The 16,261-nt window shown below is 38.2% G+C and overlaps 1 protein-coding gene across 1 annotated transcript in view; it reads left to right on the top strand.

Annotated features, from left to right (window-relative positions):
- Nucleotides 1–16,261, top strand: part of Smchd1 (structural maintenance of chromosomes flexible hinge domain containing 1) — a 127,908-nt gene that overhangs the window by 92,829 nt on the left and 18,818 nt on the right. The window contains exons 35-43 of the mRNA XM_032901759.1: nt 4,774–4,861; nt 5,436–5,567; nt 5,818–5,970; nt 10,007–10,133; nt 10,283–10,402; nt 12,361–12,446; nt 13,537–13,659; nt 14,283–14,473; nt 16,067–16,176. Coding sequence (XP_032757650.1) covers nt 4,774–4,861; nt 5,436–5,567; nt 5,818–5,970; nt 10,007–10,133; nt 10,283–10,402; nt 12,361–12,446; nt 13,537–13,659; nt 14,283–14,473; nt 16,067–16,176 — 1,130 coding nt within the window. The remainder of the gene's footprint in view (nt 1–4,773; nt 4,862–5,435; nt 5,568–5,817; nt 5,971–10,006; nt 10,134–10,282; nt 10,403–12,360; nt 12,447–13,536; nt 13,660–14,282; nt 14,474–16,066; nt 16,177–16,261) is intronic.

The raw sequence follows: 16,261 nt of genomic DNA, 5'->3' as shown, positions 1-16,261 counted from the left end.
GGTCTATCTGAATAGACTTCAGATCTGCTGTTAACTCTCTTTATAATTATACCTGAAATTGATTCTGCTTTGGTATTTTGGGTTGATTTTCTTTGACGGGGAAAAGGGAGGATGAGGAGAGAAAGGGAATATTAATATTCTTCAGTGCTGGCTGTGTTATACATCATAAATTCAGAGGTTGGGGAGATGACTCAGTGGTTAAGAGTAATGGTTGCTGGGGTTGGGGATTTAGCTCAGTGGTAGAGCGCTTGCCTAAGAAGCGCCAAGGCCCTGGGTTGGTCCCCAGCTCGAAAAAAAAAAAAAAAAAAAAAGAGTAATGGTTGCTTTTCTAGAGGTCCTGGGTTCAATCCCCAGGACCCACATGGTAGATCATAACTGTCTATAACTATAGTCCCGTGATACACAAACATACGTGTAGACAAAATACCCATATACATAAAATAAATAACTCTTTAAAAAATAAAAGTAAATCATGAATCCACTCATGTATGTCCATCTGTTTCTGGACATACATTGCTTTATTGGCCAATTTGCCTATATTATGACAATGCTACAACTTTTAGAAGTCTAATATCTATTGTTCTCCTGCAATTCTTGGCCTTTTGTTTTACCATATAAATTTTAAAAATAATACAGCAGGTTCTAATATCAAAGCTCAAATGGTAAAATTGATAAGAATTTTGTAAAGATAGAAATGTGAGAGAATTTGGAAGTATCTTCCAATCTCATTTCATGGTGTATATACTTGTATTCTTTTCAAGTCTTGCACATCTTTCCCTGAATTCCTAAACACTTAGGCTGTTGTTGCTGTTGTTGTTGTTGTTGTTCTTACAGTATTATTCAGCAGTTTATGTTCTGTTTACCATGGTTGTAGAAAACTGGTTGGTTTGTGTCTGTTGACTTTGTGTTAAATATCTTTACTCAGTCGTTGACTGTTAGCTTTCTGTTTCAGATGTCCACACACTGTGCCCTTTCTCTTCCTGTGAGAACTGTGTGTTGGTTTTTATTTATTGTTGGTTGTTGGTTGCTAACCCACTAGGGCTTCTCTGTGTCTTTGACGATAGTGTCATTTAATGTCACTCTCGACCTGATAGGGAAGGTTTGACCACTTTTTTGGGTAGGTATCTTTTAGCAAACTCTTCGTTTCTGGAGGCTGGGGAGATGCGGTAGTTGGTAAAGTATCTGCCATGCAAGCATGGTGGCCTGAATTCTTCTTAGGGTTTCTGGCTAACAACTCATGCTACCATCTCACTCCTGGCACTGGGAAGTTTCTTTTCTCTCTGTGCAGCCATGGCTGTCTGGGAACTCCCCTGTAAACCAGGCTGGTCTCAAACTCACAAAGATCCACCTGCCTTTGCCTCCTGGGTGCTGGGATTAAAGGTGTGAGCCACCAAACCCAGCTTGGTATTGAAATATTTGGTTACCCATCTCTTCTTAGATTATCTACATATGATTTTTCCATAGTACCTGATATAAATTAGTACTTAAAAATATTCGTGTGTGCGTGCGTGCGTGCGTGTGTGTGTGTGTGTGTGTGTGTGTGTGTGTAATTAAAATAGTTACTAGTTACTTTTTTTTTTTTGCTTTGATTAAATAACATGGCCAGAAACCAAACAGTTCATTTGGTGGAGAGTTTTGGCAGCAAATGCATAGCAATGAGCATACAGGCAGACACAGGGCTTTGATGGATGAAAAACTGAGAGTGAAGTGGTGTGGCCATTTAAATTCTCAAGCCCAGCTCTAGTGACTGACTTCCTCCAATAAGGCTGATCCTCTTAAACAGCCCCAGTGCCAGCAGTTGGGATCAGGTGTGAACTGAACCCATGAGGAACGCCAGTCAGCTGCTTTACGTTTTTAGTTTTGTTCGCCTCTTCCTCCACTCTCCCTCATTCCTGTCCACACAGCTTTCCTCACTGAAGCCCTTCATTCCACTTGTGTTCTACTGAGGCCTGTCTTCAGGCCTCCCTTACCCACGTGCCCCCTTTCTAGATTCCTGCTCTTCCTTTATACATATATATTCCAAGGTTAAACACACATATATATAAAAATTCAGACCTGCAATCCACATGTGACATAATGTGGAATATTTATCTCTCTGGGTCTGGGTTACCTTCGTAAATACCTTTAATATACCTTCCAGCTATACCTATTCCTAGCACATTTAATTGTTTTATAGCTGAATAAAATTCCATTGTCTGTCTGTGGGACGTTTTCATTACTGTGCAATCTTTTTTTCCCCCCTTTGAGACAGGGTTTCTCTTGTTTAGCCCTAGTTGTCCTAGATCTCACTCTATAGAGCAGATTATCCTCAGACTCAGAGCCACCTTCCTCTACCTCTTGAATGTTGGGAAAAAGGCGTGTGCCACCACTTCCAGCTGCACAGTACTCTGTTGGACATCTAGACTGGTTCAGTTTCCTCGCTGTTATGATCGCAGCAGCAGTGAACATGGTTGTACAGTTATTTCTCTGGTCCTCTGCCCTGTGCATAATCAGTCTGTTGACGGACTTTCTATCGGGCTTTTTATTTGACTTAGTTTTTCATATCCAGAATCATTTCAGTTTGTTCTGAATTCTGTTTTTAGATCCTGAATCCAGCTCCTTATCTCATTCAGCTGTCTGTGTGCACTCTTCTGGAGTGCTTTGAAGATTTGCGATGTTTGAAAGTATTTATAATCATGCTCTTGAGTCCTCAGTCTTCTCAGTTGTCTCATTTGGACCTCTTACTGTGGAATTGATCATCTTTAGAGAGTGCATATTGTCTTGGTGTTGTATGTTACTTGTGTGTCTTTATTGGGACTTGTATATCTGGAGTTGGTTTTCTCTTATTCAAGTAACCTTTTTTCTCAGTGGAGGATGGTCTAGCTTCTTCTGCTCTGTGGGATGCTGTGGTTTCTCTCCCTCCTGGTCTTCTCCTTTGTATTATTTTGTTCAGAAGTGAAGGAAAACTGTTAAACTCTGTAGGTCAATCAGATTTAGCTTGTGCTTCCTTTGTGTGCTGGCAGAATGCTGTGTTCCACCCTGCACTCCATTCTAACTTGACCCTGTTTAGGTCTCTCTCCTTTCTACTTGGTGTCTGGGGTCCCTTGTGAGCCTATCCCAGTAGGTCTATGCCCTTGCTTGCAGCATGGTGCCCTTGCCCCTCCTGGTCTGCCTATCCAACTTTGTTTCACACGGTGGCTTTTGGTTAGCATACCCTGTGGTCCTATGTCCTTTTGCTCACCCTGGGTTCCTACTTGCTCAACCATTGCCTAATATCTTGAGCCCAGCAGGCTTATATGTACTCAAATTCTGGCACACTCTACTCTACATACCCTCTACTATGTGTGTGTGCGCGCATGTGTGTGTGTGCACGCGGGTGTGTGAGTGACCCAGTCCTGCCTTCAATTCTGGATAACCCTTGCCTCAGTCTCTAGCAAACAAGGCCTACAGGTGTGCGCCACTTCCTCTGTGTTCTTGGGGGGTTTTGTTTTTGTTTTCAAAGTCCTGTTCTCTGTTAGTTTTTAAATCTTACTCGTTATCAGCTTGCATGGCAAGTCTGTACAGAGTTCCTCACATTCCTAGGGTGTCTCTTGTCTCTGCTCATTTTCTGTCTAGCTCCTTTGCTTCTTCATGTGCTTCTTTTTTTATATTGTCATTTTATTTAGCTTTTAGGTGCTAATATCTGTGGAGATGCTCGCCTGTTGAGAATAACAGTCCTTGCCCAGAGAAGGTTTACGTTTGCTTCTCTTGTCAGAGATAGAGATAATAGTTCAGAGGTGGATTGCATTTCCCTTGGGAATCTATCTTCTTAGTTTAGCTGTGTTTTAGAATTGGCTCCCAGGAGTAATGCAGTCTTACAGTGAGACCCAGGCCTCAGGGTTCCTGTCCTACTTTGTTATACTTTTTAGCTGTTACCTTGTAAACATCTGTAAGCGATTTTTTAGCATAACTTTTCTGGGAAGGCGGGTTTTGTTGTTGTTTTGTTTTGTGGTCTTTTCCAATTGGAAGCACTACTACTTAATTTTTGCTATAGCTTTCATATTTCATTATGGTTAAGTATGGTTCAAATAGACTAAGTGTATCTTATTAGCACTGTTTTTTTTTTTTTTTTTTTTTTTTTTACTGGTTATTAAATCATAATAAACAGCTTGATTATGTGAAGTCAGAAAATAATAATGCCTGAAAAGAAAGTCACGTGGAAGGACTATAAGATGGCCTCTAACTTTGAAATTATAAAACTGTTAGTTGGGAATTGATAATATAGAAGTGAAACAAAATCCAAAGTACACATAATTTATTATGTTTTTTGTGTTTACTTTTATATCTTTATATTACTGTTATTTCTACTTTTGCTATGTCTAGAGCCTTAGTTGTGGGTCTTGTGTAAACAAATGCAGAGGTAAGAGGGCCCTAGGAGTAAACATACATAAAATACTGAGTTAAACATATATAAAATACTGGCTTGGAGCAGTGGCTCAGCAGTTGAGATCTGCTGCTCTTTTAGGGGACACGAGTCTGGGTCCTCCCACTACCATCTGCAACCCCAGACCCAGCGCTCGGGGACCTAACACCTTCTAATGACTTCTGGTGCACACACGTAGTATGTATATACAAACATGAAGGCAGAACCACTCATAGATAGAATAACTAAATCTAAAATAAATATTAAATGAGTGAAAGTGTGTGCAGTGTCAATAATTCTTATTCCTTTGCTTGTTATGAAAGGAAACAAATATCAATTCTTTGCATTCATTGACTCTGTTAAAAAGCACTGCTCTTACCTCTTTGTTTTAGGGAGAAAACCATTCCTTGCAAAGTGGGGGCGTACTGTATTCAGTTTGATTTCATGATCGATAAAACTAATATGCTCAGCAGTGAACAGGTCTGTATATTTAATTTTATGCTCCATGATATTTGCTCATTCTATAAATGAAGTATTTGTTTTTAAGGTGAATTAGTTATTAGATGCAAAAGTCACTTCCCTAGTCATGGGAGGCATTTGATGAACCCCTGTGGGTTCCTGAAATCAGGGGCAGTACCAGGCTTTCTCCTGTGGATTTATTTGTCTGATCAAGCTTAATAAGGTAGACATGAGATTAGCAACAGTAATAAAATCAAAATATTATAGTGACATATAGAAATAAGTTATGAAATTTTATAATGTATTTATTTCCAGAATTTTCCATTTAATATTTTTAGACCAGTGATTGATGATAGGTAACTGATCCATTACAAATAAAATGCGGTTAAGCACAGCTTTTGCAATATAATTTTCAGAAAAATTAGGATAAAATAAACTTAAATTGTTTTAAAAAAAATTAATGGACATTTTTGAGGATAACTTTTTATTTAATATATGCTGTTCTTTTTTTTTTCTCTTTTCCTCTGAAGTAGTAAAGTACTCATAGAAGGGAATTGTTAATACAAATGTTGCTTTTTTTTTTTTTTTTTTTAAGGTTATAGTTGATGTTCTGCCTAATCAGCCTATGAAGTTGGTTCCTGATACCCAGCCAGCTACCCCAGCCGTTTCTAATGTTCGCTCAATTGCCAGCAGGACCTTGGTCAAAGACCTACGCCTCAGTATTACAGTAATGTCTATGTCTTCCTCAAACACCACAGAGTTTAACAAGAGTAATTGTTTTGACATTCAGGTTCAGAATGGCTACAGAGTAATATTGATCATTCAGTTTAAACATACAGAAAAAAATATCTGTAAACATTTTCGCTTTGAGATATCAATGAATGGAGAATTTGCCTTGTTTTGGATTTATCTATCATGTTCTCATTTGTCCTCTAACCAGTTCTGCTAATTGGTTCTTTTCCGTTGTGTATTTTAAGGATAATTATGGTAATCATACTGGAATGGATCTGATTGGCACTGTAGTAGCAACCATTAAAGGCTTTAATGAGGAGGACACTGATACCCCACTCTTTATCGGGAAGGTTAGGACGCTTGAGTTTCCCTTTGTGAATGGTTCTGCTGAAATCACGGTAAGTTTTTAGATCTTTTCCAACATCCATAATACACCTGTCTCTGTATACAGATAGAAAGATGTTCTGATGATCTGTGCCTGGTGCAATCAGTTTAAAAATCTGGTGAAGTATCTGTGATTTTGCTATTACAGATCGGACCCAGAGCCACCTTTACTCCGCTCTCACCCAGGTGGGATGGCCTAGCTTTCTCCTACTCTGAAATGTTTTGCTGCAAAGTTACTGTCATTATACAGACAGACAACAAGATACAGGCTATAAATTGTTAACCTATCATTGTTATTTTTCTAAAATGAAAATAGTTTTTAAAATGTACTCTAAAAAGACCTCTATGAGCCATTGTTATATTGTTAACCATACAGAAAGAGAAGTGACTGGCCCTCTGGTGCAGACTCACCTGAAATTACAGTATACACACTAGCACAGCACAGTGCTTTTACTGTAGGATACTGTAGGATGCTATAGGATGGAGACTATGAAGTTTTGAGGTTACAGAACTTCTCTTTTTAACACTATAGGACATAGCTTTTGCAAGAACTTTTATTTAGCTTATTGTATACATTTCTTTCTTAAATAAAAGCCTATATCATTAATAAAGTGACTACACTTATTTTCATCAGTCCTTGGTACAAATTTATTTCCTTTCCAAAAAAATTTTTTTTAATCAGAAATGTTTCAGTTTTCTTCAGAGTTTGTTTTTAGGATAGTTGGTGTGTAGATAGAGAAGTAGATATTACGGATTTACTGATCGACTTCCCAGATTACTAGAAAGAGAAGTCCTTGGCCATAAAACAATACACATATTTTAAATGCTTTATCATTATTGTATTTTTCAATTTATGTTTCTACTAAAATTGTGTAATCTTTCGGTAGAAACTGTGTAATGTTTTCCAGGATGACCTTAAACTTCCTGTCTTCCTGCATCCTGGGATTGCAGGACACATGATCATACCAAGTGCTTCTTACATGCATCATTGGATATGAAAGTTTTTACAGATTCTAGTCAGATTTACAATTTAACTTAAGTTTTGGTGGCATAGGCTTGTGTCTCTGGCCCAATGTCAGTGTGCTGAGGCAAGAGGGTTGGGTTTGTCTGATACAGATTAAGGTTCAAGACATCCTTGGGCTTGATTCTCTATCAAAATTAGGATTCTTTATCAAAATTAAGTTTTAAATGAGCTGGGAAGAGCCGGGGTTGTAGCTCATTGTTAGAGCACTCAAGTGTGAGGCCCTAGCTTTGGTCCTGAGCAGTGAGCAGATTGGACAGTGTTAGTTTTAAGTATTTGTTTTCTTTATAGATTATTTATTTATTTATGTTACATTGGAAGCACATGTATTCACAATGCTCCAGTTTTGTTTTATTTTGTTTTTTTAAATTTTTGACTGAAGAGATGGCTAAGCAGTTAAGAGTACTTCTTACTACTGGTCCTCCAGAGGACCAAGGCTCAATTCCCAGGTCACAACTACCTAAACTCCAATTCCAAGGGATCCAATGCCTCTGTTGTCTTTAGGAACTTCACTCCAGTGCACATAGCCACATGCAGGCACACACACCTATGTATACATAATTTAATATATTAACATTATTTCTTAAATCTTTAAACAGACAAAAAGTCTTATTTTGATCCTTTTTCCGATTCATTGACTTTATTTTTAGAATCTTTATTGAATAGTTGTAAATACCAATAGTACTTTTTCTTTTTTTCTTTTTTTGTTGTTGTTGTTGTCCCTCATCCTTGTATGTTATCCATTTTAAATATTACATTGTTTTAGTACTTTAGTATTGTAATCTGGGAGTCTTCCATATGTATCTGTATATCCTAAAGACTTGTTGATCTATTGGACAGTGAATAACCAAATGGTTTCATTAACTGAAATGTTAACATTTAAAAGTGTGTAGTTTTTATATAAAGATCTACATCTGTAATTTGGAGAAGCTTAAAGAGTTGGCATCACCTTGAAGAACTCTTTTAGGGTAGCCCTTGTGGTGCTTGAGTAGAGGCCGCTCCTTTCAGCCTGTCCACCATATCACCTCTGACTCTCTTCATATGGAGGGCTTGCCATTTGCCCCTGTTGTCAACTCTTCGTAGTTGTTTTTTTTATAGTGGAAAATAAGATAAGTTTCTCCTACACAGTGATAAACTGAGGTGATAACAGTCCCTCACCTGTTTCTTAGAGGAGGTAAGCTGGTTTAACATGCAAACGGGGACTGTGTTGGAAGAGTAGTTAGCTCCTTTTTCTGAACTTGAGCCTCCCTCTCCTCCCCCTCCCCTGTATGCATTTAAAATGGCTCTGCCTAAAGTTTAATCAGAATTGTAGTTATTTCCCAGCAGCTGCATACAACCTCAACTTGATGTGTATGAATTCCCCCTGACCACCAGAGGTTCTTCCTGTTCCACTGAATAAACAGGAGAGCCTTGTCTGGCTTGGCTTCCGCATGTCATTGCTAAATGATGGAGAGAAAGGGCGACAGTTCATACTTATGTCTCAGGTGCTGTTTGTCTCTTGGTGGCTGAGTGCTAGGAGCTGAGCACTGAGTCTTCGTCCTTTACTGCTGAGCCAGCATTTTCAAGAATGTGTATGAAACACCAACCAGAATGCAGCTGGTATCTGTGTGTAAGGTTCACCTAGGCTTTGTTCTTTGTCATAGTCTGACATTGTGATGTATCAGGGTCATAGGTTGTATCATTTTATAGTCTGTATTATTTGCCTACATGATTTGAAATCTTCTAAAAAAACAGTCTCATTTTCATTCCGATATGCATGGGTCCATCTCATGGCAAAATCCTTTTCATACAGTTTATTTAACTATTACATATTAAGATCTATAATGAGGATGTAATAAACAGAATTAAAAGAAGTAACTGTTGATGATTTTTGGCAATCTAGTATAAAAATGAATGAAGAAAATTAATGCCTTGAATTAAAAAGAATAAATGGCCATTAAAAACAAAAAGCATTAATTTGGTGATGCTTAAAGAGCAGCTAGTTAAAGCAATAATTATTAGGGTGAAATGCTGATCCTCACCAGGGGAATTGGTATTTTTATACATTGCTAATGGAAAGATAAACTGATAGAGCCTCTTCTCCCTTTTTAAGGGACATTTGATATCTAGTAAAATAAGCTTTTAATTAGCCATATTTCTCATTATCCTAGAAAACTAATCTGCAAGGAAACAATTAGTGATATACTTGTTTCCTATTTCTCAATTGTTAAAATTTCAAGCTAAGTGTTTGGCACTCAAAGACATCACTATAGTGTGGTTTATCAGTATAAATCGGTAACATTTCATGAATCGTCATCAACAAATCAAGTGTAACCAAGGTTAAACTGATGTTACTTTTTTAGTAGAAAGGTTTTATATGTACTTACATTCCTGAATAAATCAGTTTAGGATTTTTTGGTTTTTCTTTTTTTATTGTATTATATTGTGTTCTTCAGAACTGAAAATACATTTGAATTAAAATATCTGTAATTGCATCAGTTGCTAATTATATGCTTTGGTCGTGAGCTCAGGTATATTTTTGTGAAATGAAGAAAAAAATAAAAGTTTAAAAACAGGTCTTTATTATTATCAGGGCCTCTTGTTCTGTCCCCTGGGACTGGTCTCCCATGGTGACAGCTGTAACTTAAACCCAGCTTTGTGCTCTGAGAATTTCTTTGTGAATGTTTTTTTTTAACTTTTACTTCATTAGTGAGTTTTATGCTGCTTCAGGCTGAAGGTTTGAATCAAAATAATTTTGCAAGTTGAGGTAGAAATAGCCATTGATAAAGATAGGGTGATGGGAAATTCAACACTTCCTTATAATTTTCCACTGTATGTAGTTTTTGCTAAGTTGTACTCATTACATCATTTGGGTCTCCAACTAATGTCTTGCATGGTTGTGTTGATGGTTTAGTAAATCTGAAGAGTCAGCAGTGTTTCTCATGGACAATTTTACTGCTTGTTTGGTAGCCGTATGACGACATGTGTAACATTGGGATGTCTCTTTTTTTTTAAATCTTATTTTTCTCATTCCTTTTTTACTTACACAGACTCTAGTGCTGGCAGAAAATAGTCCTGGAAGGGATAGTACTGAATATTTTATTATCTTTGAGCCTCGGCTGTCAACTTTATCATCAACATTAGAATCCTATAGCCTGCCATTTATGTTTTACAATGGTAAGCCTTCAGGAGACTAGATTGTTCTACTCTGCTATTAGTGGTTCTGTAGATGACCTTGCAATGCTTTTCATGTGCATCATGTCATGGCATGTAACATAGGAAAGCCAGTTTATAAGCCATTTAAATCACATGGAAATATTTTCCAGATGTTAAAAAGCAGCAACAAATGGCAGCGCTTACGAAGGAAAAGGATGAGCTATCTAAGTCCATCACTATGTACAGAAGTCTCTTTGATGCCAACAAGCAGCTTCTGGATGAAATGAAATGTAAGTCACCTTGTACTCAAAGGTAACGCAGCGGCAGGCTGTGAGGAGCAGTGAGGCAAAGGTGGAGACCACCTGACTGCTTTCTTGAAATAGAAGTGAAGTGGGGTTGGGGATTTAGCTCAGTGGTAGAGCGCTTGCCTAGCAAGCATAAGGCCCTGGGTTCAGTCCCCAGCTCCGGGAAAAAAAAAAAAAGAAGTGAAGTGGTTAGAACAGCTTGTTACTGGTTGTGTGGAAGCTTTAACACAAAGTTCTCCTTACTTAAGCTTGTAGCAGGCTTACAGATTATAAAAGTTGCGACTTTTCCTCTAGAAGTGTGGACCTGTGGAGAATTTAAGGCTTTTGACAATATTGATAGCTAACTCATCTGGTTCCAGCTTCTGGCAAAAGATATCACTGTGGAGGGATGATAGGTAATTTAAGTTTTAGTTTTAATGATGAGAATTCTGTGTTTTATATATCACAGTAGCATGTGGGTCTACAAGTACTAAAAATAAAGTATTTACTCTTCAGTTAGTCCAGAACATGTTTGCCATCTTTTAAATGATTTTCATATGCAATTAAAATAAGTTGTGTTACCTGTTTTTCATTTTTCAGTTGTTTTTTGTTGTTATTGTTGTTTTTTTCTTTTTTCTTTTTTTTTTTTTAGATTTATTTATTTTATATATGTGACTATACTGTCACTGTCACACCAGAAGAGGGATTCAGATCTCATTACAGAGGGTTGTGAGCCATCATGTGGTTGCTGGGAATTGAACTCAGAACCTCTGGAAGATCAGTCAGTGAACCGCTGAGCTATCGCTCCAGCCCCCAAATGTTTTTTTACTGAGTTTTAACTTGTTTTAGTTTTATACTTTGTTTTTCTTCTCAAGAAAGGGTGGCCCTGGCTATCCTGGAACTTATTCTGTGGACCAGGCTGGCCTCCCACTCAGATCTGCCTGCCCCTGTTCTAGAGTGCTGCTAGGATTGAAGGCATCTGCTGCCATCTCACAGCAAAAGGTTCATTCTATTGTGTGCGTTTAGGCATTTTGCCTGCTTATATGTCTTTACTAGGTGTCCACGGAGGCTAGAAGAGGATGTCCCACCCCATGCCCATTGTACAGGCAGTTGTGAGCTGTCCTGTGAGTACTGGGAATTGAGCCCAGGTCCTCTGTAAGAGAAGTCAGCGCTCTTAGCTACTGAACCATCCCTCCATCTTAGTTTTATGCCTTGGTAGTTTAGTTACAGAGTTTAAAATATATAGGGCCTGGAGACATGCTTCAGGGATTAAGAGCACCAGCTGGTCTTCCAGATAAACCAGTGTCAGTTCCCAGGAACCACATAGCTACTCACTCAACTGTAAATCCAGGTCCTGGAGATCCAGCACCCTCTTTTGGCCTCTACAGGCACCAAACACACAAGTAATGCACATACAGGCATGCAGACAAAACACTCATACATATAAAATGAAATTTAAAATATATTTAGACATTGTATAATATAGTTCAATGGGTTTGGGGATTTAGCTCAGTGGTAGGGCACTTGCCTGGTAAGCTCAAGGCCCTAGGGTTCAGTCCTCAGCTCAGGGGGGGTGCAAAATATATTATAGTTCAAATTTTAAACAATTAACTAAGAACCATGTAATCCCTATGTTACATATTTCTATAACTGTATCCCACTATATTAACTTTTGTTTCTCTTTTTAATGTATCATTGAACCTTGGGACTTACAGCTTACTTGGCAGTTAATACTTGTCAGTTTTCATTTTAACATTAAAAGAAAAAAAGTAGTTGAATTTTTTTCAAAAGCTATGTTTTAAGGACTATTAAAAAAATCGTGTAAGGGGTTGGGGATTTAGCTCAGTGGTGCGCTTGCCTAGCAAGCACAAGGCCCTGGGTTCAGTCCCAGCTCGAAAAAAAAAAAAAAAAAAAAAGAAAAGAAAAAAAAAAATCGTGTAATTTTTTTTTTTTTTTAATTTTAGGCCAAGCTGAAGAAGCAAAATTTAAAGAGACTCAGCTACGAAATGAACTAAAAGCACACAATATTGATATTCCTGCAACACAACAGGTGCAACTCCCCAGTGTTCATTACATTTTTTATTAAATTTAACTCCTTTTATTAGGAATTCTACAGCCACTGCTGTTTTTTACCTTTATGGTGTGTGTGTGTACATATATCCACATGTGCATGGTTGCACAGTGCTGTGGCATACTTGTGCATACATGTGCATACATGTGCAAGTCAGAACAGCCTCCATCTTCATGTGGATTTGGGCTTAGGGGCAAGCATTTCTCCTCTGACCACACGTGTACCATGGCATGCACATAATGCACACACTATGTTCGATTGCGTGATGTAGTTATTTCATGCACGTGAATGTTTTGCCTGCATACAGGTTGGAACACTGGGACTGGGGCCTTGAATTGGTTGAGAGCCACCATATAGATGCTAGAAATTGAACCCTGACCCTCTGTAAGAATAATAAATCCTCCTCATTGCCATGCCATCTCCTCAGCCCCACAGTGTGTTTTTAAGTGCAGAGACTTTTTAGCTTATATTCTTTTGTGTTTGTGATAGAATTTTTTTTTAAAAATTCCCCTTCCCCCTTTCCCCTTCCCCCTCTGTGATACAATTTTAAATAGAAGATAGCCACACAGTGTATTTATTTTTATCTTTTGCTTTGCCGTGTTTTTGTTTTTTGCTTTTTGGTAGACAGAATCTTGCTATGTGATTCAAATTCTTCATTCCTCAACCGTGTGAAGGCAGAGATTACCAGCGAATACCGATGGATCCGGCTAGGCAGTATATTTTGTGACTAAGAATTTTTTTTAAAGCACTGAACAAAGAGCTCAGTGTAGAGTATGAGTTTAAGATGTGTAAGGCCCCAAGCATTCCCTCCACAGAAGAAGGCTCTCTGTCTTGGGGAGTGTCGCTCAGTGATGAGAGTACAGGTGTAGCATGCTGTGGTCTGGTTTCATGGCCCAGAGTCCATGGAATAGATGTCTGTGTAGGAGATGTACATTGAGAGTTTTCTATCAAGTAGTGCCTGTCTGAACAACTTTCTCAAGTACTCCAAATTACTGATTTTTCTATATCCTTGGTTGCCTGTTACAAAAACTATTGGCCTTGTAGATAAATTTTTCCTTATTGATTACAGATACCTCACATTGAAGCACTTTTGGAAAAAAAGATAGCAGAACAGAATGAGCTTAAAAAGAGGCCCAGAAGATTGTGTACTCTTCCAAACTACACTAAACGCAGTGGAGATATTTTGGGAAAGGTTTGTGTTTTAAGCTTTTTAAGAAATAGTACATATTGTTACTTTGCGTTGTTTAGACTATGTCTTTTCTCTCCCCTCACTCACTCCACAGTTCTGAGGACTGAGTCCAGGGCTTCCCATATCCTAGGCAGCACTTTACTACTGAGCTACACCCCGTCTTCCTCTCCTTCTTAATTAATTCTTCCCATTAGTCTATTATGAATTAGAAAAGTAGGGTACATATTATGATATGTCTGTAGTGGAATAAAAATCCTTATTTCTAGGCAGGTTTGTGTTACCAGATCAGATACAGACCTAATTGTACTAGCACAGCACAGAGATTTTAGAAGTATATCCCAGTGGTAGCAGGTTTGAAGCAAGAATGCTTGTGACCATAGGCAAGTATTTGTAAGGAAATAACATATTCTAATTCCCAATGAAACAATGATTCTTATTTGTAAAGGTATTTTAAATATATGCTTAACCTCAAAACTTGTTTTATTGCGTATCTTTAAGTATACTTCATGATGACCAAGACCTTCCCTATTGTAGACATGAAGTGTGCAATAAGTGTGTTTAATTAGCTGACAAATTTTTCCATTTTTTAAAAAATTTCTGTGTGTTTTTATTAAAATTGGCTTTAGATTGCACATCTAGCACAGATTGAAGATGACCGAGCCGCCATGGTTATTTCTTGGCATCTGGCAAGTGACATGGACTGTGTGGTCACCCTGACCACCGATGCTGCTCGCTGCATCTACGATGAGACTCAAGGTCGCCAGCAAGTGTTGCCCCTCGATTCTATCTACAGGAAAACTCTTCCAGATTGGAAAAGGTTAGAGAAAAAAATGGAAGTGGTACTTGTCTAGTTTGTTGTTTTGCAGTGCTGGGGATCAAACCCATGGCCTCATACAAGCTGAATACAAGTTATACTACCTTCTCAGTCAAGGTGATCTTATTGACATAACAAACTTGTGTTTGAGTTCCTGCTTTCCTTCCATCCTAAGTTATAATATTACAGGCCATTACCTACCATTCTGCTGTTAATTAGTACTTGTTTTAGGTAGCATAAGCTATCCAACACATCAAAACAACTGTCTAAATAAGGTGTGTATGTGTGTGTCTGTATCTGTGTCTGTGTCTGTGTGCACATACATGCAGATGCACATGTATGTGCAGGCCAGAGGTCTCACTGACTTTGGTATGTGTGAATACATCTGCTAGATGGGCTAACTGATGAGCTCCAAAGATCCAACTATTGCCACATCACCAATACTGGAATTATAGATTCATGCCACACCTAGGCTTTCATACTTGTACCATATGCACTTTACCAAAGGTGGTAGTTTTTATGAGAAAACATTTCCATTTAGGAAGGCGGCCTATGTCTTCGTAATTTCTGAAGACCCAGTGGAGTTTGTGGGCATAGTGGGGATAGCTGCTAGAGAGGTGACTCAGTCAATAAAGTGCTTCTTGTCTATCAAAAAGAACGGAGTTCAGACTGCCAACACCCACATGAAAACCAGACCTGTCGCTCCTCTGTAATGCCATTGCTGGTGAGGAAGACAGGAGGATCCCTTGAGGGTTCCAGGTTCAGTAGGAGATCCTGCTCAAAACTAAAATGAGTAATTGAGGGAAATAGCGGACCTCGTCCTCTGATCTACACACACACACATCAGAACTGCACAGGATAAAGGTCCAGCCAGTCCATGCGTAGCATGTGAGAAGAAGTAACTTACAAGCACTGGCCTATGACTAAGGAGCTATTAACAATGGCTCCTGAAAGGAGGAGTCTGTTCTTGAAGAGTGTGGGCCCTGGCTGGTTAACGATGCTCCATTGGATAGCCCCATACCCATGAATAAATGGGCAGCACAGATTGGACTCACTATTTATAAAAAAGAAAAAGATAAAAGAGGAGGTAGACAGGGAGGTAAATCTGAGAGGAATTGGGGAAATGATAAGAGGTGAATACGCATGTATTAAATTCTCAAAATAGCTATAAAAAATACTAAAATTTAATGTAGGCAAGATGTTTGCAAGTGAAATTTGCCCTAGAATGTTGGCTCTGTTCGTGTTCAGTGCCCTTACACTCCCTTTTGGGGAAGGAGTATTTCACTTCTTTTCTATGTAGCCCTGGCTGTCCTGAAGCTCTCGAGTGCTGAGATTAAAGGTGCACACACACACAGACTTAAGAACGAGTATTCAGAGGGAGAGAGACCACGTAAGAATCAACTGTAGTGTGTAGCATATGCTGTTTGCCAGAATCTCAGGAGTCACTAAAGCAGATACTTTATATGGCAAATCTTCATTTCTAGGGCAGAATATGTGATTACATAATGTACATACATTTACTATGGTTTTCTAAGTGTATTTTTTCACTTAAATATTATGCCTTGTTTAGTACCTCTCTTTTGTTTTTTATTGTAGACCTCTACCTCATTTCCGAAATGGTAAATTACATTTTAAGCCCTTTGGTGATCCAGTCTTTGCCCGAGATTTGTTAACATTCCCAGATAATATTGAACATTGTGAAACAGGTAAAAGATACTGTGCTAATTTTCATTTTGCTCAACTATTACATTTCTGATATAAATATTATTTATTAACTGAAATTTTTTGTTC

This window comes from Rattus rattus, chromosome 4, assembly GCF_011064425.1.
Source record: "Rattus rattus isolate New Zealand chromosome 4, Rrattus_CSIRO_v1, whole genome shotgun sequence".
Lineage (NCBI taxonomy): Eukaryota > Metazoa > Chordata > Mammalia > Rodentia > Muridae > Rattus > Rattus rattus.
Note: the sequence above shows the minus strand (reverse complement) of the source record. Positions and strands in the feature narration are given on the sequence as shown.